Below are 25,997 nucleotides of genomic sequence, written 5' to 3'. Positions count from 1 at the left end.
AATCTAACAGTATAGATTATTTTTTCTGTTTTGATTTTTATATAGATGGAATCATACAGTATATATCCATATATTCTTTGAACTTGTTCAATATTTTTAAGTTTATGCTTCAAAATCTGTTTCAGGTCTTGTACAATGGATTCACTGGTAGAAAAATCACATCACAAATTTTCATTGGCCCCACTTATTACCAGCGTTTGAAGCATATGGTGGATGATAAGATTCATTCTCGTGCTAGGGGGCCTATTCAGATCCTTAACAGACAGCCCATGGAGGGTAGATCCCGGTAAGAGAACTGCATCATTATCAGTGACGTAGTTCACATAGTAAAGGCAAGATAAATGTTTGTTTCTTTCCCTTTGTTTATCAGTTAATGAGTTGGTTATCTAGCATCCTTCAAAGTTGACCAGTGATTTGTTTTTCGGTAATAACATTAGAAACTCAACTGATTTCATGTTTTTGTGTATTAAGAATACTAAGGAAGCTATCACCATCCATCCACCAGTGTGGTGATCTGAACAATTTGTATTTCACCCCCATGCTGGGAAAACATCCATTCACTTGTTCTTTCCACTCCTTTTGCCACCAGCAGTTTATTATTTCAGGCTTGATTGCCTGGAGACTCATTCATTGAAAAGCTACTTTATTGAGATCAAATTTTGTTACTCATTTTTGAGTACAGAGGTGAATTCTAGTAAGTTAAATGATAGCATGATGAGTCTCAATTCTGTATTTCATTGTATTTTATGAGGAAAATTATATATATATAAAAGGCTAATATGGCCGAAACCGGTTTGGCTCAGTGGATAGAGCATCGGCCTGCAGACTGAAAGGTCCTGGGTTCGATTCCGGTCAAGGGCATGTGCCTTGGTTGCGGGCACATCCCCAGTGGGGGGTGTGCAAGAGGCAGCTGATCGATGTCTCTCTCATCGATGTTTCTGGCTCTCTATCCCTCTCCCTTCTTCTCTGTAAAAAATCAATAAAATATATTATTTAAAAAAAAAAAAAAAGGCTAATATGCAAAGTGCCCCCTTGGGAGTTCGACCAGGAGAATAGGAGCTCATTCGCTTGCTATGATGTGTGCTGACCACCAGGGGGCAGTGCAGACCATGGCGGGTGACCAGCAGTGGCGGTGGGGTGCTGAGGGAGTAGAGGAAGGGGAAAGTGGGGGGAAACAGTGTTGGGGAGGCGTTCCGGTTGTGAGGGAAGGAGGCAGAGAGGCAGGGAACCTGATCACCAGCCAGGCCTAGGGATGGTACCTGTGTACAAATTTTATAGAAAATAATACAAAATAATCTGTTTTTCTCTTAACAGGGATGGTGGCCTGCGTTTTGGAGAAATGGAACGAGACTGTCAGATTGCCCATGGGGCAGCCCAGTTTTTAAGGGAAAGACTGTTTGAGGCATCAGATCCATATCAGGTTCATGTTTGCAATCTTTGTGGAATAATGGCGATTGCTAACACCAGGACCCATACGTATGAATGCAGGGGCTGTCGGAATAAAACCCAGGTGCGTATAGACTTTCTGGCCAGTTGTTAACTGTTTAGGATATAACCATGTTGGGCTAATTACCCAAGCAGATTTAGTGTGATGGGACAGATTGGCATTTTCACAATTTTGAATAGCATGCCTCTGTAAGATTCCTAGTTTTAAATGAGAAAAAAATTTGTTTTTTCTAAAAATCAGTTTAAACTTTACTGTGTTAAAATCGCTAAACTGTTCATTTTTTCAGAAAAGGCCTGTACAAGAACTTTTTAAAAGTGGGATTTTAAAAAGCCTTTTACTTAAGGAGGGTGCTTATGTCTGGCAGAAAGGGTCAAATACCAAAGCCTATTAGGAGAAAGAATCACCTTGGGCCAAGTTAGCAGAATAAGTTTTATCAACCTCCCCATTTATTCATCATCTTCAGCACCAAGTCTTTACCTTTTTCTGGGGTAGGGAAGCAGGCTCATTTCAGTATAATTTTGCTAATTACTTTTTTTCTCTTTCTTTCAGATTTCTTTGGTGCGAATGCCTTATGCATGCAAACTGTTGTTTCAGGAGCTCATGTCTATGAGTATTGCACCTCGAATGATGAGTGTTTAGCTCTTTCAAAAGATTCTCAAAAAGACCCTTATAAATGCCTTTTGTGTCTTATTTTTATGATACGTCTTTTAAAAATAACAAATATGTGTTCCATTGTGAGAAAAAGCATTTTATTTGTTTTGTTTGATGATATGCATGCTTTTCTTCTGTAAATAGGTAATAAATTTTTGTAGATAGTCTTGATGTGTTATCTTTATGTAAAGTCGGTGAATATAACTAAGGTGTTAGTGGACTGGATGAAAAGAAACTGGTTATTAGGCAAGAACAGGGTAGTAGTTATCCATGACTACATTTAGCTATGCAGACTAATATATTCTTCAGGTTTATAGCTTGGCACTTTCACCTGTTTAAAAAAAAGAAAAAAATTAGTTACATATATATACATATAACATATATCTAATTTTTAGGTAGCTTAGTGTTTCCAAATAAATGATATTAAAATGTGGGGGATAAAGAATATGTAACTGTAGATGACAGGTGGTGGAGTGCTCTTTAGAATTTGAGCTATACAGTTTTAAATATGGAAGACAATTTTGTTGTATTGGTCTAGGTGTAAGAGTTGGACGTTTTTATATTGATTTCAGAATGGAAGTGAGGGAGAGAGAGAGAGGTAGAAACATCAATGATGAGATAGAATCATTGATCGGCTGCTTCCTGCACGCCCACTACTGGGGATTGAGCCCGCAACCCAGTCATGTGCCCTTGACAGGAATCAAACCCCGGACCCTCCAGTCCGCAGGCCGATGCTCTATTCACTGAGCCCAACCAGCCAGGGCAAGAGATGGACTTTATAGAACTGGCAGAGCACATTTCACAAACCAGCAAGTTGAAATCTAGAGAGGCTAAGGACCTTTCCTTTGTCATCCTGCTGTCATTCACAATTTAAAGTGGAATAATTAGGGGCAGAGCTGAGACTCAAACACATGACTCTTAGCTCTTATCTGTTTCATCTCCTGGTTTTACACATCTTGGCCAAAGAGAATCTGATCAAACATCTTTACTTGTATTTCTTCTTTTCATACCACAGATAGAGTGATCCACACAGATGAATGGTTTGACAAATGCTGATAATAATTTTTTTTCTTATTTTTGGCTTAAGGGACAGCCAATCCAGACAGCAGTCTAATAGAACTATATACATGTAAAGTAGTATCATTCTGATATTACTAGGATGGGTGCTTAAGAGGAAGCTTTGACACAAGAGTAGATAGAAGCAGATTTGGGTACTTGCCAGTATACTCTCCTCTCTGGCTTTTTAAAATAATGAGCTCAAAGGGAAGGACCCACAATCATTTCCTTTTAAATGGGAATTTAATATAATAGTCACACCACCAAGGAAAAATGCCATGTGGATAGATAGTCATGGGGAATGGAAGCCATCCCAGTCAAGTTTGAGTTTTTGTCTCATGTATAAGCTGAAAGCATCTGAGTCTACTGTAATAACAGCATTCCATCACCGGCCCGGATGTACTTCTGGAGCTGTGTGCTCTAATTTGATTACACACTTAATGCCCCTGTGGATTCCTGACATTACAGAATCTCATTATGGGCTGTTGGATACTTTCTAACTTGGTTCTGTTCTTCATTAAGCAAAAGCACTAGTCCTTAAGTGGCCTTGAGGTTAGTACCTACCTTTATTCACTGGTATTTCATGTAAGCTGTCGACCACTGTAATTTTTGCTGATGCTGAAGCTTGTCCTTGGGAGTTGGATGCATGGCACTCATATTCTCCAGCATCTTCCTTACTGAGTGGAGATAGCTGTGGATGGAAAAGAACCTTTAGTGCCTCTGTGCTAGTCCTTTATCTCTAGTGGTCTCAACGGAGTCGTTTTATTTCCTAAGATGACTAGGGAATTCACAGCAAAGATACTGCTAGAAATAGTGCTAGTCTCGTCCTAGGAGAATTACACAACTACTGGATTTGGTCTGCTGGGGAGATGCTGAGGAAATGCTACTGATAACTTTTCGTCACGTTGCAGAGGTTAACAACTGGAGAGGCGCACACGGCAGTTGGAGGAAGACCTTGATAGGGTCGGTGTATGATCTTGGTACTACATACTGAGTATCTACAACTATCAAAGGTCAAGTAAAATAAGTATTAATCAGTAATTGATTAAAATACTTAATGCGTGGGTCAGGTCTGTGAGAGTCTAATTCCAACAATGAGAGCCTTGCCAGCTCCTGCTACTCACCAGCACCCAGCCCGTTACTTCATGCTTTTCTGGGCCGCCTCGGGTCTGAATGGCCAGGTTGTCCCGGTCACCAGGCAAGAGTTCTGTCCTGTGAAATCTGTTATCGTCCTTTTTTACCTGCAAAAAAGAGAGAAATAGTCTGCACCCTCTGCCCTGAATCATTCACTTGGAAGTGCCACATTTCTATAATGGCACAGGGAGTCCATCAGACTTTTTGGCTGGATTAAAATGAGCACTTTTCATATTACCTTTTCCTGAGCAGGTACATAAAATACAGATCCCCATTTCTTCCTGTCAGTTTCCCTCCCTATATTTTAAATTATATAACCTTTATGTATTAATGTATTTTTCTGCATGCTTGGGGAATATACATCATACTCCTGCCACTGGACACCATTGTTCACTCATGCCCTTGTAAGTCCTGCTTCTCTGTGCTGGGCCTTTTCTTGTTTGCCAAGACGTGTTTGAGCCGAAACCGGTTTGGCTCAGTGGATAGAGCTTCAGCCTGCAGACTGAAGGGCCCCAGGTTCAATTTCAGTCAAGGGCATGTGCCTTGTTGCGGGCTCATCCCTAGTAGGGGGTGTGCAAGAGGCAGCTGATCCATGATTCTCATCGATGTTTTTAACTCTCTATCCCTCTCTCTTCCTCTGTAAAACATTAATATATTAAAAAAACATATATAATATATAATTTTTTTTTTTTTAAAGACGTGTTTGAATGGCAATGGTATTACAATGCTAGGTAGGTTTGGTGCTTGGGATCTTTTGCAGGAGCCCAGGTGTCAGGGGTTCTTTTTGCAACAGTCTCATCAGTGAAAAACAGTAGGTTGAGTTAAATACAGAACCAAAAGATGGAGGGTTCGATTCCCAGACAGGGCACATACCTATGTTTCAGGTTAACATCATAAGATAACTACTGATCAGGAAATCACAGACCACGCATCAGGCTGTGACCACCACGGAAGTGTTGCTTCACCTGGTGTCTGGAGAGAGGTGTGTCCTGTTAGTTCAGGTGTTGCTGAGAGTCCGTGAGCATGAAAGACATGCCACCTCTGAACCTCCGTGTTCTAATGCTCACTTATACCCCCAAACCAGTTCTGTGCTTAGAGTGGAATGGGACATGGGAATGCATAGAAAGCCTGTATTCTCAGCAGTTTGGTTACAAGGACAGTGGGGAGAAAACGAAAGTCCTGTTCAATTGTTTTAAGTCATGACTTTTAAAGTGAATTGACATGGCTCAAAGTAAGAAATACATTTTGCATTGTGACGTGGAACATACAAAAGGAAGGTTTTAGGACGTGATGCCTTTACTAAACATGATGCCTTAGGATATCTCTGTCCTTTATTTTTAAGAAAATGCTGGCTGTGATTCCTACATTACACTCAGAACTCGCTGGTGGTTCATGACCAGCAGGTTGAAACAGCTGCTTCATGCCACCCATGTGGCAAATTACACGCTGAAGGCAGAGGGAAATCAGCAGAGCCTAGCAGCTGCGTTTTTGCTTGTTTCTGGCAAGTTTGTAGAAAATTATTTTTTCCTGTCCCCCAACCCCCGTTCCCCCCAGTTGACAAGCCCTAAGGAAGCCCATGGGATCTGCCCCACACAATCCAGGAAGCTTAAAGGAAAAGATTCCCCAGGCAGATGTATTCCCCTGGTATGTGTCCGTTAGCTGGGGAGGGGCAGAGAAAGGGCTGGAGAAATTATTTTGCCGGATTTGTCAATAGGTCACACCCCTTGGGTCACACTGTATAATCCCTAGAGCGCTGCAGAGCTTTGTATGGACATTCTTAGGAAATATTGTTCCTCTGCCCCCCCCGCCCTCCCCCCCCCTCCCCCCCAAACAAACCAGTAGCCTCCTAACAAGCAAGGAGGAACAGCAGCAGTTTTCGCCATGAAGGCCAGAAGGTACACGCCCATCAGCTGCATTTTTGCTTTTCATTGCTTCCCACTCCTCTTTTAAAAAAATAACTTACTGAGGTGAAATAAATTTCACTGCTTCCTTTAACAAATTCCAGCTGCAAAAGATAGTTGTAATGCAGCTGGTGCTGTCTCTGCCCACCCCCAGGCATTTTCTGGAAAAAACGCTGACTTCATTCCCACCAGAGGGCCCGATGGGGGCGGTGCAGCCTTCTGGCCACATGGGGGCGTCAGAGGTTGGCAGGTGACCCAATGTGAATCAAGGTCCTCCAGGGGGAATTGTACAATGCAGTAGAAGGGAACAAATTTTCCTCTGGGATCACGAAGCCGTGATCATGTGAACTTGGCGCTCCAGTGACAGTATCGCTCCCAGTGTGGAGGAAGCAGAGAATAAGACCAGAACATTGGGAGCAGAGTCCAGAGCCAAGAGGCTGGGCTCACTGTACCTGGATCCAGCTGCCCTTGAAGTTGGAGTCACCACCCACTCAACCTCCCCCCACCCACCGCCTTATTTTTGCCTAGACTAGTTTGAAATGAGTTCTACAACTTGCAACAAAAAGAGTTCTGGTGCCAAAATCTCTCCCAGAGTTCCAGAAACTGCTCGGTGGTCAGACACCGAGCAAACAAAATAACCGAGGGACCATCATTCATCTTAGAACTTGCTGGAGAAGTAAACCTGCTACAAATAAGTGTCTGGTTACCCTTTTATACGGAAATAGATTTCCTTTTTGTTTGCACTAGTCTGAGGAAATTTACTTAACAGGATTTTTGTGGGGGAGGGGGTTGCTAAAAACAAGTCAAAACACACAAATAGGGAAATATAAAATACTGTGCAGTGCAATTGTTAAGTATTTGACCTTCTACAGACATGCTAAGAATATGTTGTCCTTCAAATCAGAAGTTAGTTACACAAAATAATACCACCTGAAGGGAAACATTTCCAGGAATAGTAACTAATAAGCAGTTCCAACGACATATCTGACAAGCCAAGTGATCTTACCTGCCTTTCTTTATGTAATCTTTTCAAGAATTATAAGCTACTTTCATGACACAGAGGAGGAAACAGGCTTAGGGCAGTGGCTCTCAATCTAGGTAATTTTCCCCCCTGGGGGGCATTTGGCAATGTCTGGAGACATGTTTGTCACACCTGAGGGGGTGGGTGCTACTGGCATGTAATGGGCAGAGGCCAGGAATACTGCTAACCACCTTACAAGGCACAGGGCAGCCCCCACAGCACAGAATTATCTGTCTCAAAATATCAACAGTGCCTGAGGCTAAGAAACCTGACTTAGAACTCAGCTGACCTGGCTAAGGAACTCGCCCTCCAAGGAGCACCGCCCCCATGCACGCACATGCTGACAAGCATACTGAAGCACAGGCATGCTCACACATGCACACACCTGCACACCGAGGGTGAGTTTGGGTGTCCAGCATTATAGTTTCCCGGTTCCCGAGGCTCCCTGCTCCAGCACTGCTAACAAAAGCAGAGTAGGGGCTATTTGGAGGTCAGTAAAAATGTTGGTTCGAGCCCAGGGACGTTTCTAGAAGATTGCCATGGTTTCATGGAGGAGCAGCAGGCAATGGAACCGGCTGAGGGTTTTAGGTTAGTACTGTCCTTATGCAGTGAGAGGAGCAGGTCAGTCCAGGGTGTGTTCTTAAAGTCTGTGTCACTGACCTTGTTCCAGATGAGCACAGGGGTTGGGATTCCGATGACCTCACAGCTCAAGTACACCTTGGCACCAGTGACATTCCAGATGTTCTTGGGGGGAGTCACAATGGAAGGACCTACAAGAGAAGGGCGCAAAGCCAAATGAAATTTTTAAACAACCTTCAGCGTCAGCATGCTAGGAGATCAACACTTGATTATGTTCACGACGCTGTCCCCTCTGCGAATGATCTGAAGCACATTTCAAAGACCAGGCCGGCATCCCTTGGCCACCAGCATGACTGTAAGCGATGGTTTGAGAATGTGCACATCCAGACGAACACAAAAATAACCAGGAAGAAAATTCTATTGTTCATAAGATTTTCTACTCTCTCAAGTCATGCTTAAATGAACTTACCAGCTGTTTTGCATTACTGGGTCTTTCCAGTTAATACAGTGAAAATTTAGTTCCAAAATGTTCCATGTTTTTCTTTCTTGTTTACCAGTATTGTTTTTTTTTTTTTTTTTTGGGGGGGGGCGGCAACATAGACAATCTACGAAGATATTTGAAAATGTGCTGAGTACCCGGAGAAGATGGTAGGTGGTCCCTGCCTTATGAAGCTTGGGGTCTGAGTCAGTGGTGATAAGGCAGGGATGGTAACTCTCATCGAAGAGATCAGTATGAGGTGCTGTGCACCCTGGGAGAAACTTCTGAACGGTAGTGGCCCAAGTGTTAAGGAAGAAGGTGGAAGGAGGAGGCAATGGGTGAAAGGGAAGCGGTGACAGAGCTATTGTGTGTGACCAGGGCCCCCACGGAGAGGCGTCTTTCTAGGATTCTCAGGTTCCAGGTCACTGGCAGCGGGCGTTGGCAAGTGGGGGCACCTGTGGAAAGCATTGTCTGATTTGAGTCCTGGGTATGGGACCACCCAGGGAGAGCCCAGAGTGACACCTCTTATCCCCTCGATCCTGGCACACGCCCCTTGGCACACGCTCCTCGGCCTTCTCTATCATATCCCCGCCAGTAAGAAGGTCCTTAGCAACAACATCAATGTATGTATCCTTTTTGTGACAGAAGAGGTCTTGGGGTTGGCAAACTCTTGCCTGTGGGCCAAATCTATCCTGTTACTTGTTTCTACATGGCTTGTGAGTGGTCTTTACAGCTTTAAGTGATTGGGAAAAAAGAAAAAGAAAAGAATCCTATATAATAAAAGCATAATATGCAAATTAACCAAACAGCCAAAGAGCGGAACAACTATCGGGACGACCATGTGGGACCACGCTATGACACCCACTGGTACCAGGTCAGCCAAGGTGGGCGTGATGCGATTGGTTGGGGGCCTGGCCATCACCCCATGATCTCCCCAAAGAGGAAGGCCCAGACCACCAACCAGCGGGCTGCAGTGGGGAGGTGAGGCCTCTCTCTGCGCGGGAAGCCTGCGTCCCGGGTGCCAAAGGGAAGATGGTGCCAGCAGTGAGGGGAAGGAAGGCCTACTCTTGCACAAATTTCATGCATCGGGCTTTCCTAATGTGAAAAAGTTAAGAAATTCACAGTTCATTGTCCATATATTAAATGTTATTGGGCCCTGGCCCTTTGGTTCAGTGGATAGAGCATTGGCCTGCGGACTGAAGGGTCCCATGTTCAATTCTGATCAAGGACACATTGCAGGCTCAATCCCCAGTTGGGGGCATGCAGCAGGCAGCCAACCAATAATTCTCTCTCATCGCTGATGTTTCTATCTCTCCCTTTCCCTTCCTCTAAAAATATATTTTAAAAAATGTTATTGGAATACAGCCATGCTCAGAGTGGAGCATTTGTGGCAAAGACTGCTTGGCCTAAAGTATTTACCATTTGGCTCTACACAGAAGACGTGCAATCCCTGCTCTAATCAACTGAGAGGCGACCAAACCTAGATAAGACATTATAGGAAAGTCTCAGGACTTCAATGTGTTACGTGTTACCCAGAGCAGATGCACATAAACTCTGTGGATGATTTCTGGTTCAGCTCTGAAATGCAACACCTTTCAATTTAAATTTATTTTTCATTGATTTTAGAAAAAGAAGGTGTGTGTGTGTATGTAGAAATAAGATTTATTGTTCCCCTTATTCATACAGTCATTGATAGGTTCTCATATGTGCCCTAAGGGGGTTCAAACCCACAACCTTGGCACATTAGGACCACGTTCTAATCAACTGAGCTCTCTGCCAGGGTGAAATGCAATGCTTTGGAAGCCAACAGACACTGAAAGATCTGGCCTCCCTGCTCTTTTCTTACTGAGGTGCCAGCTCTGCAAGGTCTGCAGGAGAGACAGGCACACCTACTTTTTATCAGGTGGAAGTTGGAATTTTCCTTCTAACTCTGAATGCCAGGTTTCAGGCCCCCAGTGCCCCAGAAAGACCAGGGACAGTCCACAGAGGAGGGAGCGGAGTTGGGGGCCTGGGCTCCGGGTCAGACAGCCACCACTCTGGGACCAAACCTATCAGGCTCAGTGCACTTCTCAAGTGAACGAGTTAAGAATTCCCTCCGAATGCCATGCCGGTGTGGCTCAGTGGTTGAGCATCATCCAATGAACCAGGAGGTCAGGGTTTGATTCCCCGTCAGGGCATATGTCCGGATTGCAGGCTCAATCCCAAGTGTGAGGTGCAGGAGGCAGCCAATCAATGATTCTCTCTCATCACCGATGTTTCTATCTCTCTGCCCCTCTCCCTTCCTCTCTGAAATCAATAAGAAAGAAAAAAAAGAAAAAAAAAAGAAAAAGAATTCACTCTGAACCTCAGCTCTCTGCCGCCTTGTGTCTTGCAGCCGAATGTCTAACCACAGGGTCAGCGGGCCTCAGAGTCCTTAGGCCTGGAAAGTTTTCTGGCATCATCAGCATTCAAGGGACACGAAGTCTCCCCTTTTGCAGCAGGCTATTTCCAGCACACCATTAATTTCTCGAAACAGAAAGGAAATGCTCCCAGCATGTAAGATTTTTCCCACTCATCTGAAGTATTAGAAGCTGATATTTTTTGTTAGCAATCCCTGGGGCATTTTTCTTCTCCCGCCCCCCCTTTGCAAGAATGTGCAAAACAATCAGAGTTTTGAAAGCCCAAAATATATTCCATGCTTCCTTCCCTCCGCACCATAGGCCTCTATCCTGGCTCGGGGGTCTTGGCTTTTCTGTTGCAAACGTGGATGTGGTAGCCCGGTGGAGCTGTGTTTATGTGTGTTTCTGGCTCTGTCTCCGATGCTTCCTCGTCTGAGGGCACCAACATAGGACCCTGCAAAGCTCTGGGCCGGGCCTCACCCCACCCCAGGCTTCCTCCTGGGCCCTGGGACGGCAAGGCTTGGACACCAGAGGCCCGGATCTCCTGGACTTTGAACTACTTTCGCTCACCTCTCTGGGGGCCCCCATGTGGCTTTGTCCTCTTTTCCACACGAGGATTTAGCAGGATGACATCAAAGCTCAGGGGATCTCAAGGGACTGTTCCGAGAAGGGATTTGGAGGGCTTGGAACAAAGCTGCCTTTCACGTATCAGAGCCACGCGAGGATTGTAAGGCGTCTTCACCGGGAGGTCTCAGCCTCGCATCAAAGCCCTGAGTTTAACCTGAGTGTCTCCCTCCAGCCAGGCAGTTAGTCACCTGTATGGGTCCGGGCAGAGAGGGCACAGGGAAGCTTTCGGGCCTGATTTCCCGCCAGGGCATGCTATGGATTCTTCTCAGGGCATAAAATTAAAAGCTAAGATAGTCTTTGTTTTAATGTAATCCAATTTATCATGTTTCTCTCTCCCCCCCCCCCCCCCCCGCGCCCACCAAGTTTTTCACTTATGGTTTGTGTCCGGTTAAAGAAATTTTTGCCTAGCCCAAGTCCGGAGAGATCTCCTGTTTTCTCCTATAACTTTATGGTTTCACCTTTCGCTTTAGGTTTGTGACCCATCTTGAATTAATTTTTGTGTGTGCTATGAAGCAGAGGTCTAGGTTCATGCACTTCCTCCAAAGGACTTCCACTTGCCTTAGCATCATTTGCCGCAAAGACCATCCTTTTCCTATTCTATGTAATAAAAGTTTAATACGCAAATTGACCCTAATGGCGGAACGACCAGTCACTATGATGTGCACCGACCACCAGGGGGCAGATGCTCAATGCAGGAGCTGCCCCCTGGTGGTCAGTGCGCTCTCACAGGGGCAGTTCTGCTCAGCCACAAGCCGGGCTGACAGCTACAAGCTCAGTGGCAATGGCAGGAGCCTCTCTTTCCTCCTCAGCAGCACTAAGGATGTCTGACTGCTGCTTAGACCCAATCCCCTGGGAAGTGAGTCTGAGATGGCAGGTGGACATCCCCCAAAGGATCCTGGGCTGCGAGAGGGTGCAGGCTGGGCTGAGGGACCCCCTCCCTTCCCCCTCCCAATGCACACATTTTCATGCACTGGGCCTCTAGTTGAATTATAATGGTGCCTTTGTAGTAAATCTGTTAACCATACACGAGTGAGTCTACTTCTGGAGTCTCCATTCTGTTCCACTGGTCTTGTGTCTATCCTTACACCAACAATCATAGTATAAATTTAGAATGAATTGTATTAAAACTGAAGCACTGAATAGAGGGGATCCATTATATTCACCTCCTTCTAATCTCTTCCTTATTTCAGGAATCTGAATATTTAAGGATTAGCAAGAAGTATTTTAAAATATTTAAACTCAGGGATAGGTTTTTCTTCTTTTTTTTAAAGAATAGTTTATTGATTTTCTTTCTTTTTTTTTTAGAGAGAGAGAGGAAGGGAGAAGAGAGGAACATCGATGTGAGAGTGCAATGTTGATAGGCTGCCTCCTGCATGCCCCTCCTGAGATCCAGCCTGAAACCAGGGCATGTGCCCTGACCAGGAGTTGAACCAATAACCTCTTGGTGCATCAGACAACACCCAACCAACTGAGCCACACCAGCCAGGGAAAACTCACGAATATTTTCAATGAGAGCCATCACCGGGGATTCAAGATTAGGACAAATTATACTATGGCTTCCTCCTCTCTCTCAACCTCTGGAATACATATAACACTTTAGGTTAATGGGCTGAGTCAATATTTGGTCCATTCTAAAGTCGTAAATGAGCCTGTCAATTCTGCTACCAGGCTATCCCTAGAATTCTATAAAACTTCTAAGTAACAAAAGTCTGTATTGCCCAGCCCCTATGGCTCAGTGGTTGATTGGTTGAGCATTGACCCAAAGGTTCTGTTCTACCGCAAGAGAGTGCTCAGCAAAAATGACTCTTTACCAAATAACTCCTACTTCTTTCCACTGTGCCTTCTTTCCAAGAATGCCAAACCAGGTCCAGAATTTATTTCTGTTTTGTAAGAATAAAGAAACTTTCAGTTCCTGAGCTCATTTTCAGGCAGAAAGCTCAAAATCAATCCTGGAGGTCAGGCCAAGGATAATAATAAACACTACCATCTAAGCCATGCTCTGTGTTATGCTTCTACTTAAAACAAGTCTCAACATATGTACATGTACAGGAACAAACAGCAGACTAGGCTCCACTATTTATTTATTTATTCTTACCCTTGTTCTGATAAAGACCTTAGGCTGCTCGCATACACTTGTGTCTAGCAAACATCCTGTACATAGAATTAAATGACTGCCCACTACCTCCCTGCTCCCCTCTCCCACCCTGGGCAACTCCAGGCAGCAACCAAGCCCTGTGCAGCGCCGCCTGATGTCTGGTGTGAGAATGCCTATTCCAAAGCTTTCTCCACCTCAAACCCACCCATATCTTTCTTTCTGTCTCAGATGACTGCACCCAAACGAGGCTACTCCATTTTCTTTCTTACATTTCATGACTCAGCTCTTATTCAATCTCCTTTGATTTTCTCAACTCTTTAAGTTCATGTAGCAATCCCTTATTTTTTAAAAAAATATAATTCTTGTCTAGTTTCCTTAGATGGTGTCTTTTTTTTTTTTTTTTTTTTTTTTTTTTTTTTTTTATCATTTCTTGAAAGAAAAGAGGAAGAAGAAAGAAGGGAGGGAGGAGATGAAAGAGGAGAAAGAAAGAAACGAAATGAGAAAAGCCAGATCCTAAATGAAGATGTAGCAAGGAAGAATAATGTTTTAAATTTGGAAGAAAATCAAAATTTACTTTAATTTAAAAGTACCTAGAAGGAGTTAGGTGTCTCTTGCACAATCTCCACCTATCTGCATCCCACTCCTCAGGCCCTTCAAGTGGAGTTCTGGATAAATGATCCAGAGACTAGCAGAGGACTTTCGGAATATTTGATTATAATCCAGAAATAACTACGATCTGAGAAATCACTAAAGCTATAAAAAAGGAAGAATTAGAGATAGATTTTAAAAATTAAATTTATTGGGGTGACATTGGTTAATATGGATGGATTTAAATCTGGAATATTTTGACTTGGTTCTCAAGAACTTAAAAAGGGCAATTATCACAAAACACACAAATGTCATGAGGAGAAGACCCTGAAATGGAATTAATTTTGAACTTGACCAGCAATTCATTAATTTATGGTTTTACATAAAATTGTAATAAAGAAAACAGAGTGAAAACTTATCATCCTATGAAAACATGGGGGTAATGTAAAAGAAGTATGTGAACCATTTCCTAGCCTCCTACAGAGCACAAAACACTCTCCAGACATGACCTAAGATGTCCTTACTATGTTTCTATTAAAAACACAAAAAAAACACAAAGCACTCTTGGGGACAGAAAACTTGGCTCTGGAATCTTGTCTGCCAATTATAGCCAAGTGACCTTGAACCAGCCACTTACCTATTTTTACAGAAAAGGAAACCAGACCAAATCTGAAAATCTCTCTGGGCTTGGAAGTGAATGTCCCTATCATGAATATATTTGAGAGCACAGTCACAGGGCACCTTCCACGTCCATGAAGCGCTGAGATTCTAAGGTTGTACCACCTGGCTTTGGGGCTCTCGTCCCCTGTAAACCAGCCCAATGTTCCTCCTCATCTCCTAAATGTAGGTACTACGGTAACCAAACTGTAACCAGATTCCTGATCCACAGAAACTATAAGATGATGTTTATTTTTAAAGTCACTATGATTGGGACAATTTGTTACACAGCAATGAAAACTAATACAGGGGCAAGTCACCTATTTTTGCACTTTGGTTGAAGGTGAAAGGAATTTTAGAGACAGAACAGGCAGGTTTAGGGAATAAAGACGGTCCATGGGGGAGGAATGCATATGTGAAGGACAGAGGCGTCTCTGGTCTGAGCAATTAGAGCAAGTACTAGTACGTGACTCACAACGAAGTTCTTTCTTTCTCCCAGTGATGGAAAGAAAAAAGAGCTTATCAAGGTGTCAGCTGTTACTTAGCCAATTGCTTTTTATCTGAAAGAGCTACATAGGAGCTGTTAGGAGAAGTCACGTTTTGAGGTTGAATATACTCCATCGAGCTTGGGAAATAATGAAAAGTTAAATTCTCTTTAATAGTCAGTTTTTGTCTAATTTTGTTGTTGTATTCAACCACATAATGGTTTTTGCTTTGTCATCTCCTTCATTTCTCCCATCATCTCTTCTACTTCCTTTCCTACTTCCAGAAATCCACTTTCTTTCCTACTTCTCACTTCAACCCAAACTCATGCTCTGATCCTGGCAATCATGCTCACCTACCATTACCTTCTCATTACCACTCTGTGTATGATGATGTCCTTGCTTACTGGGTTGTCCTCCCTGCTCTCATCTATTATCCATGCCCTATTCCTGACTTGAAGCTCTAAGCCTCATCTCCTGTTGACATTTTGAACAGCTCCAGTTCCCACTTAGTTCTCCTCTGCGATCTTGCTGGGTTCAGAGTTAGTGCCACACAACTTGGTGCATCTTTGTTCTTTAATGCATTCCCCAGCTGGGCTGAGATGCCAGTGTCCTGATGCAGCCAGACCGGAGCCAGGAAATCTGGAATCAGATGTCCTTCACGTTTATTGGGAGGACGGACAGCCAAGAGTGTATGCAGTGGGAAAGGGCATCAGTAAATCAAGAATAACGTAACATTACTAGGGGCCCAGTGCATGGATTCATGCACATTGAAAGGAAATTAATTATTGGGTCGGCAGCTAAGTAATTGCGGATTTTTAAAAGAAAATCAAAGACAATTTTTTCATGGAACTAAATAACTTTATTCTGTAATGTATTGCCCATTTTGATCAATGACCTTTTGCCATCTTTCAGGCAGCATCATAATCCCACGTTCAAAAAACTTCTGGTTTTTATTAGCAAAAAACTGAATCAGGTACGATTTGACATCATCATCATTATTGAAATTTTTACCATTCAAGGAGTTTTGTAAAGACCGAAACAAAAAGTAATCAGATGGTGCAAGGTCAGGACTATATGGTGGATGTGGCAAAACATCCCAACCAAGCTCCATTAATTTTTGCCGAGTGACCAAAGATGTGTGTGGCCTTGCATTGTCATGATGGAATACAACACCTTTTCGATTTGTCAATTCGGGCCGCTTTTCTTCAACTGCATTGTTTAATTTCATTAGTTGTTCAATGTAGACATCAGAATTGATCGTTCGGTTGGGTGGTAAGAGTTCAAAGTAGACAATTCCTTTGTAATCCCACCAAACTGATAACAAAACCTTCTTTTGATGAATATCAGCTTTTGATGTTGTTTGAGTTGGTTCACCTGGCCTGCTCCACGATCTTTTCCGCTTGATATTGTTGTAAACAACCCATTTTTCATTGCCAGTTATCAGTCGTTTTAAAAATGGATCATTTTCATTACGTTTCTTTAGCAAATCGCAGCTGCTAATGCGTTGCGTTAACTGTGATTCTTTCAGTTCGTGAGGAACCCATGTATCGAGTTTTTGAACATAGCCAAGTTGTTTTAAGTGATTTTCAATGCATGTATGTGATACATGAAGCTTCTCTGCAATCTCACGTGTTGTACTGTGACAGTCCGAATTGATTATTGCTTTGATTAGGGCGTCATCAACTTCAACTGGACGACCAGAGCGTCTTTCATCTTTGAGTGAAAAATCACCAGAACAAAATTTGGCAAACCAATTTTGACACTGCCGTTCTTTTAAGGCTTCGTCACCATAAACAGCACATAACTTTTTATGAGCTTGCGATGCGTTTTTCCCTTTGCGGAAATAAAAAAGCAAAATATGACGAAAATGTTCCTTTTGATTTTCCATTTTTCAATGAATGCCAAACAAAAACTACAAAACAGATCAAAAAACTTTTTTTATTGATTAACAGCTGAATAGCCAACTATAAAATAACAAAATGTGTTTTACATTTGTACTACGTCTGCAAACCTAAAAATTCAACTGAAGCCATATATGTGTGAAAGCCGCAATTACTTAGTTGCCGACCCAATAGAAGGTGGCTGGTTGGGTGGGACTGGGCTAGATGGGCTGGACACGCCCTGGAACCAACCCCTTTCCCCCTCCGCATTCCCTCCTTGCCTGGGTGCAACTGGGGTGGTGCTGGGCTTGAAGGGCATCTGCAGAGTGAGTGGGGTCCCTCCAGCAGGTGGGGTCCCTTGTCCTGTCCTGTGGGGATTGGGCCAAAACCAGCTCTCTGACATCCCCTGAGGGGTCCCGGAGTGCCAGAGGGCACTCTGTAAAGTTGCTGTCGCTAGGCAGCTCCTTCATTGAGTGTCTGCCCCCTGGTGATCATTGCATGGCATAGCTACCTGCTGGTTGTTTGGTTGCTTAGGCATATATATATATATACATATATATATACATATATATATATATATATATATATATATATATATATATATATATATATGTATATATATATATATGAGGCCTGATGCATGAAGATTTGTACAAGAACGGGCCTTCCTTCCCCTGGCTGCCGGCACCACCTTCACTCCAGCCGGAGCTGCCTTTTTGCCTTTGCTCTGGCCCGGAGCTGCGTTTCTGTCTTCCCACACTGCCCAGAGGCCTGGAGCTGCTGGGGGGTGCAGAACGCCTGCTTCCCATCCAGCCCCCTGCCGTTTTGCATCTGCATATGCAAATTAACTCATCATCTTTGTTGGGTTAATTTGCATACTCACTGCTAATTGGCTGATGGGCACTGAAAATATAGCCACTATCCTGAAAATGCGCCAGAGTTCACAATGCCAAGGTATTTAGCCAAAGTGGGGTTATAGCTACCCCCCCCCCTTTTTTTTTTATCAGCTGGAAGATCATTCATTGTGATTTTTTAAACCCTCCACTTGACTTTCTCTTGTTGTAAGCAATGATTCTTGGCCACCCACCAACCAATCAGTGTATGGTCAGGGGATGAGAATTAATTTAAATATATAGTAGTCAAGTGAATCCTAATGAGTAGATCTGCTAGGGAGAAAAGATAATCTGTCATCCTCACATATGCTGACTTCTGCTATTTGCATTAGAGATCTCCCTGAGCATGTATTAATATGGCTAAGGCAGCAGAGTACAAAGACTTCTGTAAGTTACGGTAGGCTTGTAAACCACACCCATCTGGACTCTCAACATGCCGACTATGTGTGTTCACACCAAAAAAGGAGCATTTAGGAAAGAACCGAGATACCACATATGGAGATAGAGTCCACACAACTTGGCAAAAACCCGCAGATCGAGTTCTGATAACACATTGAAGGGAAAAGCACCAAACAACAGTACAAAGTGGGAAAAGAATAGTAGGAAAGCCCCCTGGCCAAGACTGGGGAGAAGATGAGACGCGTGCAGACTTCCTGATGTTAAATTAGGGGAAGCAGTAACGGGATGGCTAATAAAAGAGCAGAGCCACTTGCCAAGGCAGGTTCTCCTGGGAGCTTCAGGTGATGTGGCAGCTGGACCTCGGGATGGAAACCCAGCTCACTGTCTCGAGGATGTCAGCCGAGGACAGCAAGAGCAGGAGAAAAAAAGGACTAAACCCGCAGCAGCAGAGTTTAGGTTTAATTTCAGGGCATTAGTGTAAGGAGACGTTACCTAGTCATGGTAGCTACTGTTCGTCATTTAAGCTTTGGCGGGAATGAAAAACCAATAGTTTATCATGATGGGGCCTTGTCAAACACTGGCAGGGAAACGTGTAAGAATTGCTTCCTCTTTTCCAAATATAACCTATTTTGGTGGGGATGGGGGAGGTTCAGCACATGTAGATTGAGAACATGGAGGGAATGGTCTGTAGTGAGTTTGGAAGCAGGGATTCTGCACTACCACATCTGAGTTATGTAACATTGTACAAGTTATTCAACCTCTCAGTTTATTCATCTGTGAAATGGGGCAGGAACACCGAAGTCTTTAGACGATCAGGAAGATTAAACAAGATACAGCCATCAGCACAGTCCCTGGCCTGGGGTACATGCTCAGCAAGTATTAGCTATTGTTTTTATTTCAAAGTAAATTCCTCGTGACTGGCGCTGAGACAAATTGCTCATCCAGGGAATGGAGGCCACACATCCCTTGAGCCAGGGGTGGCTGGGAAGAGGAGACGGCATCTGGGCAGGCCCTGCAGCTCGGAAGCAGGCCTCTGCCCAGGAAGGTTTCCCCCGGAGACAGCAGGAGTGCAGGGACAGGAAAGCACCACCCTGCCGGAGGAACAGCGAGGGAGCCCACCAGTCTGGCTCGGGCAGAGCGCTGTGTCAGGGACAGAAGCTGGGATTCCAGCGTCTCTGACTGCTGGAGAGACACGACTCATGTGGCAACTCCAGAGGCCTCTGCAGCAGGACTGAGACAGGGTGGGACCAGGGCCCGAGTCAAGTTCGCAGCAATGGGACAGAGAGGGAAGAGGCTGGCTGGAGGGGCTGCTCAGGAAGAGCTACCACGACCCGGGAACGGATAGGCTGTGGGGACGGCGGGAATGAGGCCACAGCGGTGGGCCGAGGTGAGAGGAGGCTGCCACCCCATGGACAGGAGCAGGGATGCCAGTCTGAGGGATTGGAGAAGGGAGAAAGGATCGATCTGGGCTTAGATTGGCTGCATTTGAGATACCTCCTGAGCAACCCCATGGAGAAAGGGGGGAGGGTACGGATGGGGCAGTGGTGCTAAGGAAAACCTTTCAGCCCTGGGTAGGCAGGTGGGTTCTTTTGTGTGGAAGGAAGACAGCTTTGGCGCTCCTTCCCCCAGCAGCTTCTCTAGAGGGAATCCCATCAGTTTGCTGGTAACCCCCGGTCCATCCTCACCCTCCCCACCCCCACCCAGGAGAGGCAGAAGTAGACAGCTAAGGCATTGCTTAGCCGCCAGCCGCTTATTTACAGGGGCAGCCCACCCGAAAGCAGACTTCCCAATAGGACACCAGCCTGGAGATGGCCTACACGGACTCTGTAAATGACATTCCCGACCCGTCGTTGCCTCTGGGCTAACGAGACACCCCACGTTGGCCCCCGTCTCTGATGCTGAACATCCTCCTGGAGTGGACGGGCTCTTTTTCCGTATAACAGACCCCCCAGCACTCAGACGTCTGTCCAGGATGATTGTGAACCGTGCCGTGCCTCAACATTACTGCCCTGCATTTGAGCATATCACGGAGCATGAACAGAAAGCTGATGCTTCACAATTTGTTGCTTGCAAACCAATCCCTTATGGGACCCTGTTTTCTTATTCCTTTGCTCTCCCGTGAATGGGTCTAGCACAAGAAAGAGTAGGATACTGACCAAGGGTCTGACACCAGGGCGTGGTCCCCACCCCCATGTGACCTGGTTGTCTAGGACCGTGGTTGGCAAACTGCGGCTCTCGAGCCACATGCGGCTCTTTGGCCCCTTGAGTGTGGCTCTTTGGCCCCTTGAGTGTGGCTCCTCCACAAAATACCACGGCCTGGGCCAGTCTATTTGGAAGAAGTGGCACTAGAAGAAGTTTAAGTTTAAAAAATTTGGCTCTCCAAAGAAATGTCAATCGTTGTACTGTGGATATTTGGCTCTGTTGACTAATGAGTTTGCTGACCACCGGTCTAGGGCCACCCATGGAGGGGGCCTGCATTAGGCAAGATAAATCCATGGAGGGTTTAGGTTAAGTTCAGACGCCTGAGGTGGAGCCATCTCTCGGGTAGCAACGTGGGGGATGAGCTCAGCGGGCTGTGCCAGCCACCCTGCCAAGGGATGAGCTCATTGGCTCAGCAGCACTGCCATGGGAGCCAAACTACCATCCTAAACCAGACTGGCTGACGTCCACACCAGTCAGCCCCGCCGGCTGGATTTTTATTTGGTTTGTGCACAATGGAAGCATCGGCGTTCCCGGGAGCACCTTTATGAAGGGAAAGGCCCTGGCTGTGTGGGTGCATCTTGTTCGCGGCACCACAGTCTTGGAAATGCTTTTCACCGCACCTCACGGGCTAGGAGACACCTTAAATTTAACGAATTACAACCGAGGGCCGCCTCTTCCTGTCCCACAAGCTCTGGTTTGAGTGGGGAAGTGACCCCAGGAGGGACGGACTGCCACCTCATTCTGGGATTCCTAGAAGCCTGGACAGTGAGTTCCCGGAACACTTATCTTTGAGATCCTGCCCGCCTCCCCCTGCGCACACCCGGTGCGGCCTGTCAGGCGTCAGGAAGTGTTTCCCCCGTGGGCTGTGAGGGGAAGTCTTCCGGAGCCTGGAGCCCTGTGGCCTCAGTCTGGGTCCGTGGGCCCTGTCCTATCACCAGGACTGCCCTCTGTGGGGTCCCAAAGAAACAGATGTTCCTGAACCCGCCCCTGGGAGGAAGGATGTGAGGGACTCCCACATGGCCTTCAACTCCAGGAGGGTTGGCCTCACTAAACCTAGTGCCTAGAACAGTGGCCAGCAAACTTGTTAGCCAACAGAGCCGATATCCAAAGTACAACGCTTGAAACTTCTTTTGAGAGCCAAATTTTTAAAACTTAACCCTTTTCTTCTTTTAAATATCTAGTTGTCTGTATTTATTTTATATATTTTATTGATTTTTTACAGAGAGGAAGAGAGAGAGAAAGAGAGTTAGAAACATCGATGAGAGAGAATCATCGATCAGCTGCCTCTTTGCACACCCCCTTCTGGGGATGTGCCCGCAACCCAGGTACATGCCTTTGACCGGAATCAAACCTGGGACCTTTCAGTGTGCAGGCCGACGCTCTATCAACTGAGCCAAACCGGTTTCGGTTAAACTTAACCTTCTTCTAACGCCACTTATTCAAAATAGACTCGCCAGGCAGTGGTATTTTGTGGAAGAGCCGCCCTCAAGGGGCCAAAGAGCTGCATGTGGCTCTCGAGCTGCAGTTTGCCGATCATGGGCCTAGAACATCTTGGAAAGCTGAAGAAGGCGGAGGCCTGGACTCCCAGGAGGCCTCCCTCGGGGGGCTTCTGCTCCTCCTTGTCCAGTGGGCAGCCCAGGTACCCGGGTACCGGAGAGCTTCCTGCCTCGGTCTTTGGTGGAAGATCAATGGTCTTCCGCTCCCTGAGAGCTGGGTGACATTCAGGTCCACTCTCTGACCAAGGAAGGGCTTTGACTGTAAGATAAGGTGACCAGACGTCCCGCTTTTGGTGGGACAGTCCTGATTTTTAACAATTTGTCCCGCGGCGTTTTAAAAAAGTCCAGATTTTTGGAAAAAATCTGGACTTTTTTAAAACAACGCGGGACGTGGGACAAATTGTTAAAAATCGGGACTGTCCCGCCAAAATCGGGACATCTGGTCACCTTACTGTAGGAGTCCTAGCAGATCCTCAGGCCAGGCCGAGGGCCCCAGGACAGCCTGCGGAAACTGGCCGCATGGCACTGGGCCCCGGTTAGACGGGGAGCTTCCAGAGATGGCAGGTCTGTTCGGTCTCGTTATGCATGTTGGAAAAGACCTCGCCGAGGGGTGCCAGCAGGAACAGCAGGCACCAGACACTCCGAGCCAAACAGGCAAGCTCCCCACCTAGAAAGCAGCTCCCCGGAGGTGCCTGTCTGGCAGTGCTTGCCAGTCCTGGCTGCGCTCCGGGCTCCCAGCCTCTACCCAGTGCCCAGGCCCGGGCTGCGCTCCCAGTTTCTCGTTGGGCTGGGTGTGGCGTCTGGCACTGGCATTGTTTAAAAACTCCTTGGGAGGAACCGCTTAATTAAAACAGAGCAGGAGCTGGATGAGGAGGAAGGCGGGAGGGTGGAGAGTAAAGGGAGGAGGAGAGGAGAGATCTGAAGACATAATGTTCCCAAGTGTTTTTAGGGAAAGTCTAGATGCGCGGGAGACACAAGCAGTGAAGGAGAAGAGGGAAAAGGCCCGGGAACTGGGGTGAAGAGTGATGGGTACAGAGACCTGATGACAAGAACAGCTCTGTTATTGTTACTATCATTGCTTTAAGCCTCGTAGGGGGAACAGTGAGTCTTCACAGGTCTCCTGTGTTCTTTTCCCTTTTCCTAAAAATAAAGTATTTGGGTCACACCCTCAGCCCCGTCCCTGCCCCTCTTCTGCCTTCCCAGTTCCTTCCGTCAATGGTAGCAGTGGGCAGAGATGGGGCTGTCTCCGGAGTCTGTGCGTTTCAGTTAAAATCCGACTAAATCAGGACCCTTTCCTTCGCCTCCTCTGGTGTCAGATTGCCTGTGTGTTAAGGACCAGGAGCAGGAGGAGCAGGAGGAAACACTAGGGATCTGTGTGTGAGGACACGGCCCCTGGGAGGCGGGAGGCTGGAGCAGAGCTGGGCTCACTGTGCTTGCGCCTGGCATTTCTGCTGGGTGATGTGATTGCCTGAGGGCCCCTGCCTCCTTTTCACTTCTCTCTTGGTTACTGTTGCCTCCTTGGCCCACAACCCCAGACACGAATCAGCCCAGCCGGCATAACAGCTCCCCCTGTTCTCTCCCAGTGTTTTTCCCTCTTTCCCCTGTGCCCTCCAGCTATTTTCTGTGCTCCTTTGTGATGTCCACAGACTGGAGAGCTCTCAGCTGTTTACCCCAAGTCTCATCCTTTGTTTATCTCTGCTTTGCTGGGTGTTCTCGGATTTCCTCCCGGCTCCCTAGGAGGACTGGACATTTCTCTCCCCCTGTTCTGTGTTCACTCGTGCTGTCCCTCAGGCACGAACAGAACCCCTCCTCACCCCGTCGGTATCTGTGTCCTGGGCGCTTATGACGCCTGGGACTGTGCCCTCGTGTTGGGCACCAGTGTGAACATGCCACTCGCTCCGGCACAACGACAGAGCTTTTTCTTTTTAAAAAATGTATTTTATTGATTTTTTTTTTTTTTTTTTTTTTTTTACAGAGAGGAAGAGAGAGGGATAGAGAGTTAGAAACATCGATGAGAGAGAATCATTGATCAGCTGCCTCTTGCACACCCCCTTCTGGGGATGTGCCTGCAACCAAGGTACATGCCCTTGACAGGAATCAAACCTGGGACCTTTCAGTCCGCAGGCTGATGCTCTATCCACTGAGTCAAACCGGTTTTGGCTACAGAGCTTCTTTCTGCATCTGAGAGGAAAACTCACACCAGACAAGATGCTGGCTGGGGGTGCAGGGAGCCATCCAGGAAAAGAGCAAGGTGGTTCAATGAGGCTCAAATGGGAAGGCGTGACTCTCTGATCACAGGGGGGGAGGCCCTGTCTAGTGGGGACTGGGGGGCTCTGAATCAGGATTTTGTATTTTTCACTAGTGAGGCAAGTCCCACTGGCTCTTATCCGGTAGGGGACAACCTGGCGTCCAGCCTGCTGGGGGTGAGCTCTGAGACATGAGAAAGCCACACCCACAGACGGGGGGTGGGGGTGGGGTTTGGGTTGGGGGGGTGGGAGGTTGGGGGGGCGGGTAGCTGCCTTAGAATAGAGGCCCCAGAGCCTGGGCTTGCTCTTCGCTGCTCGTGCTGGGATTACAGGACCAGACATTTTTGCTTTGGCACTTAGGTTGTTTTTAGGCAGTGATTACTTTTCTGTAATTATGGCGCTTTTTTTTTTTTTTTTTTTTTTTTGGTGTTCCTTGGGTTGCTAATTCCTTTTACAATGCAAGAAGCAGCCAGGAAAGGGGTTTTCCTGGTTGAGTGCGTTTGAAAGGTGAGGATGTAGCATCTTTGCAAGAACTGGGAGCAGCTATGTGCAAGGTCTCCCCAGAGGAGCCCCAGGAAGAAAACCCGGGCCCCTTGAAGAACCTCTCTTTCCCTCCGCAGGTCCTCCTGCCGGGCAGCCATCAGCCCCAGCCCTGGAGAGTCTCTTCTTTTGTTTAAGCAATGGGAAAGAGAAAGAATTTCCTCAGAGCAGCTGGGCTCTCAGATTTGGCACCTCTTCAGAGCAGCCATGCATAAAAGTAGGAAACTCGTTCTTTATAGAACTTGGAAAGAGAATGTCCTCCATCTTCCTGAAGTTGACACGGACGCCGCAGTGTGTGCCTCCTCAGTCCTTTGGGCACATTGTCAGGGACTCTCTCTAGCAAATGTGTGACTCCTTTGGGAAGCCAGGGGCTTCGGAGATGATGCTTTTGACCAGGGGGGATGCTGCTCTGCTTGTGAACTAGGGAGGAGCGGGAATCCAGGTTTGTGTGTCCTTGGGAAAGGATCACGGGCTCTGGGCCTGTAAATCAGTTATACTGACACACGAGGAGAAGGAAACGTCCAGGTAACTCAAATAGGAAAAATAAAAACAAGACCCCTGGGGCAAGAATGACGTTGGCAAAACACGCAACCTGCCTCCAGTCCTGCCCACACATCCATGGGAGATGGGTCTGCATGAAAACTGAGGGTCATGATCTCTGGAGCTGAGAGAGATGAATCCCATTCACAGACAGTTCTAAGCAATTTTTTTTAAAAATGAGAAAGCAGCATTTTTACCCGCACAATAATAATGAATGACAAGTCCACAAATGGTCCATAATGTCAGCACTAGATAGCTTTCCCAATGTCATGTAACATGCTCAGAAGATGATTAAAAAAATGGGCTGGAACATATTGATCACCAGGTGTAACATTGGGCTGGCCAGACATTTAATTCCTAATAACTAGGGGATGTCAAAAGAAAAATGTCATCCATTCATCACCAATTTTAATGTCTATCTCTTAGTTAGACTAACTTCCACTATTGCCCAGCTGAATTTATTTTTTAATGGAAAGGCTCTATTGGAAATGGTACAAAAGTTGAGAAAGATCCACAGGGATACTAAGTAAATAAAATTTCAGCATTGCATGGCATTGAACAGATAAAACATGGAGCAGACTAATTTATATATATTTTTAAATCCTCACCTGAGTGTATTTTCCCATTGATTTTTAAAGAGAGTAGGAAGAGGAGGGAAAGACTAAGAGAAAAATCAATGTGAGAGAGGCACATCGACTGGTTGC

At 45.9% G+C, this 25,997-nt stretch overlaps 2 protein-coding genes across 2 annotated transcripts in view; one reads left to right on the top strand and one right to left on the bottom strand.

The window, feature by feature from the left end:
• POLR2B (RNA polymerase II subunit B) overlaps positions 1-2,265 on the top strand; it is a 39,567-nt gene extending 37,302 nt beyond the window's left edge. The window contains exons 23-25 of the mRNA XM_084899165.1: positions 126-286; positions 1,315-1,510; positions 1,997-2,265. Coding sequence (XP_084755291.1) covers positions 126-286; positions 1,315-1,510; positions 1,997-2,086 — 447 coding nt within the window. The 3' untranslated portion in view covers positions 2,087-2,265. The remainder of the gene's footprint in view (positions 1-125; positions 287-1,314; positions 1,511-1,996) is intronic.
• The window catches only part of IGFBP7 (insulin like growth factor binding protein 7), a 66,038-nt gene continuing 42,215 nt past the window's right edge, over positions 2,175-25,997 (bottom strand). The window contains exons 2-5 of the mRNA XM_084899546.1: positions 7,871-7,980; positions 4,279-4,395; positions 3,719-3,845; positions 2,175-2,429 (exon numbers count right to left, since the gene is read on the bottom strand). Coding sequence (XP_084755672.1) covers positions 2,410-2,429; positions 3,719-3,845; positions 4,279-4,395; positions 7,871-7,980 — 374 coding nt within the window. The 3' untranslated portion in view covers positions 2,175-2,409. The remainder of the gene's footprint in view (positions 2,430-3,718; positions 3,846-4,278; positions 4,396-7,870; positions 7,981-25,997) is intronic.

This window comes from Pipistrellus hanaki (assembly GCF_964339955.1).
Source record: "Pipistrellus hanaki genome assembly, chromosome: 1".
Lineage (NCBI taxonomy): Eukaryota > Metazoa > Chordata > Mammalia > Chiroptera > Vespertilionidae > Pipistrellus > Pipistrellus hanaki.
Note: the sequence above shows the minus strand (reverse complement) of the source record. Positions and strands in the feature narration are given on the sequence as shown.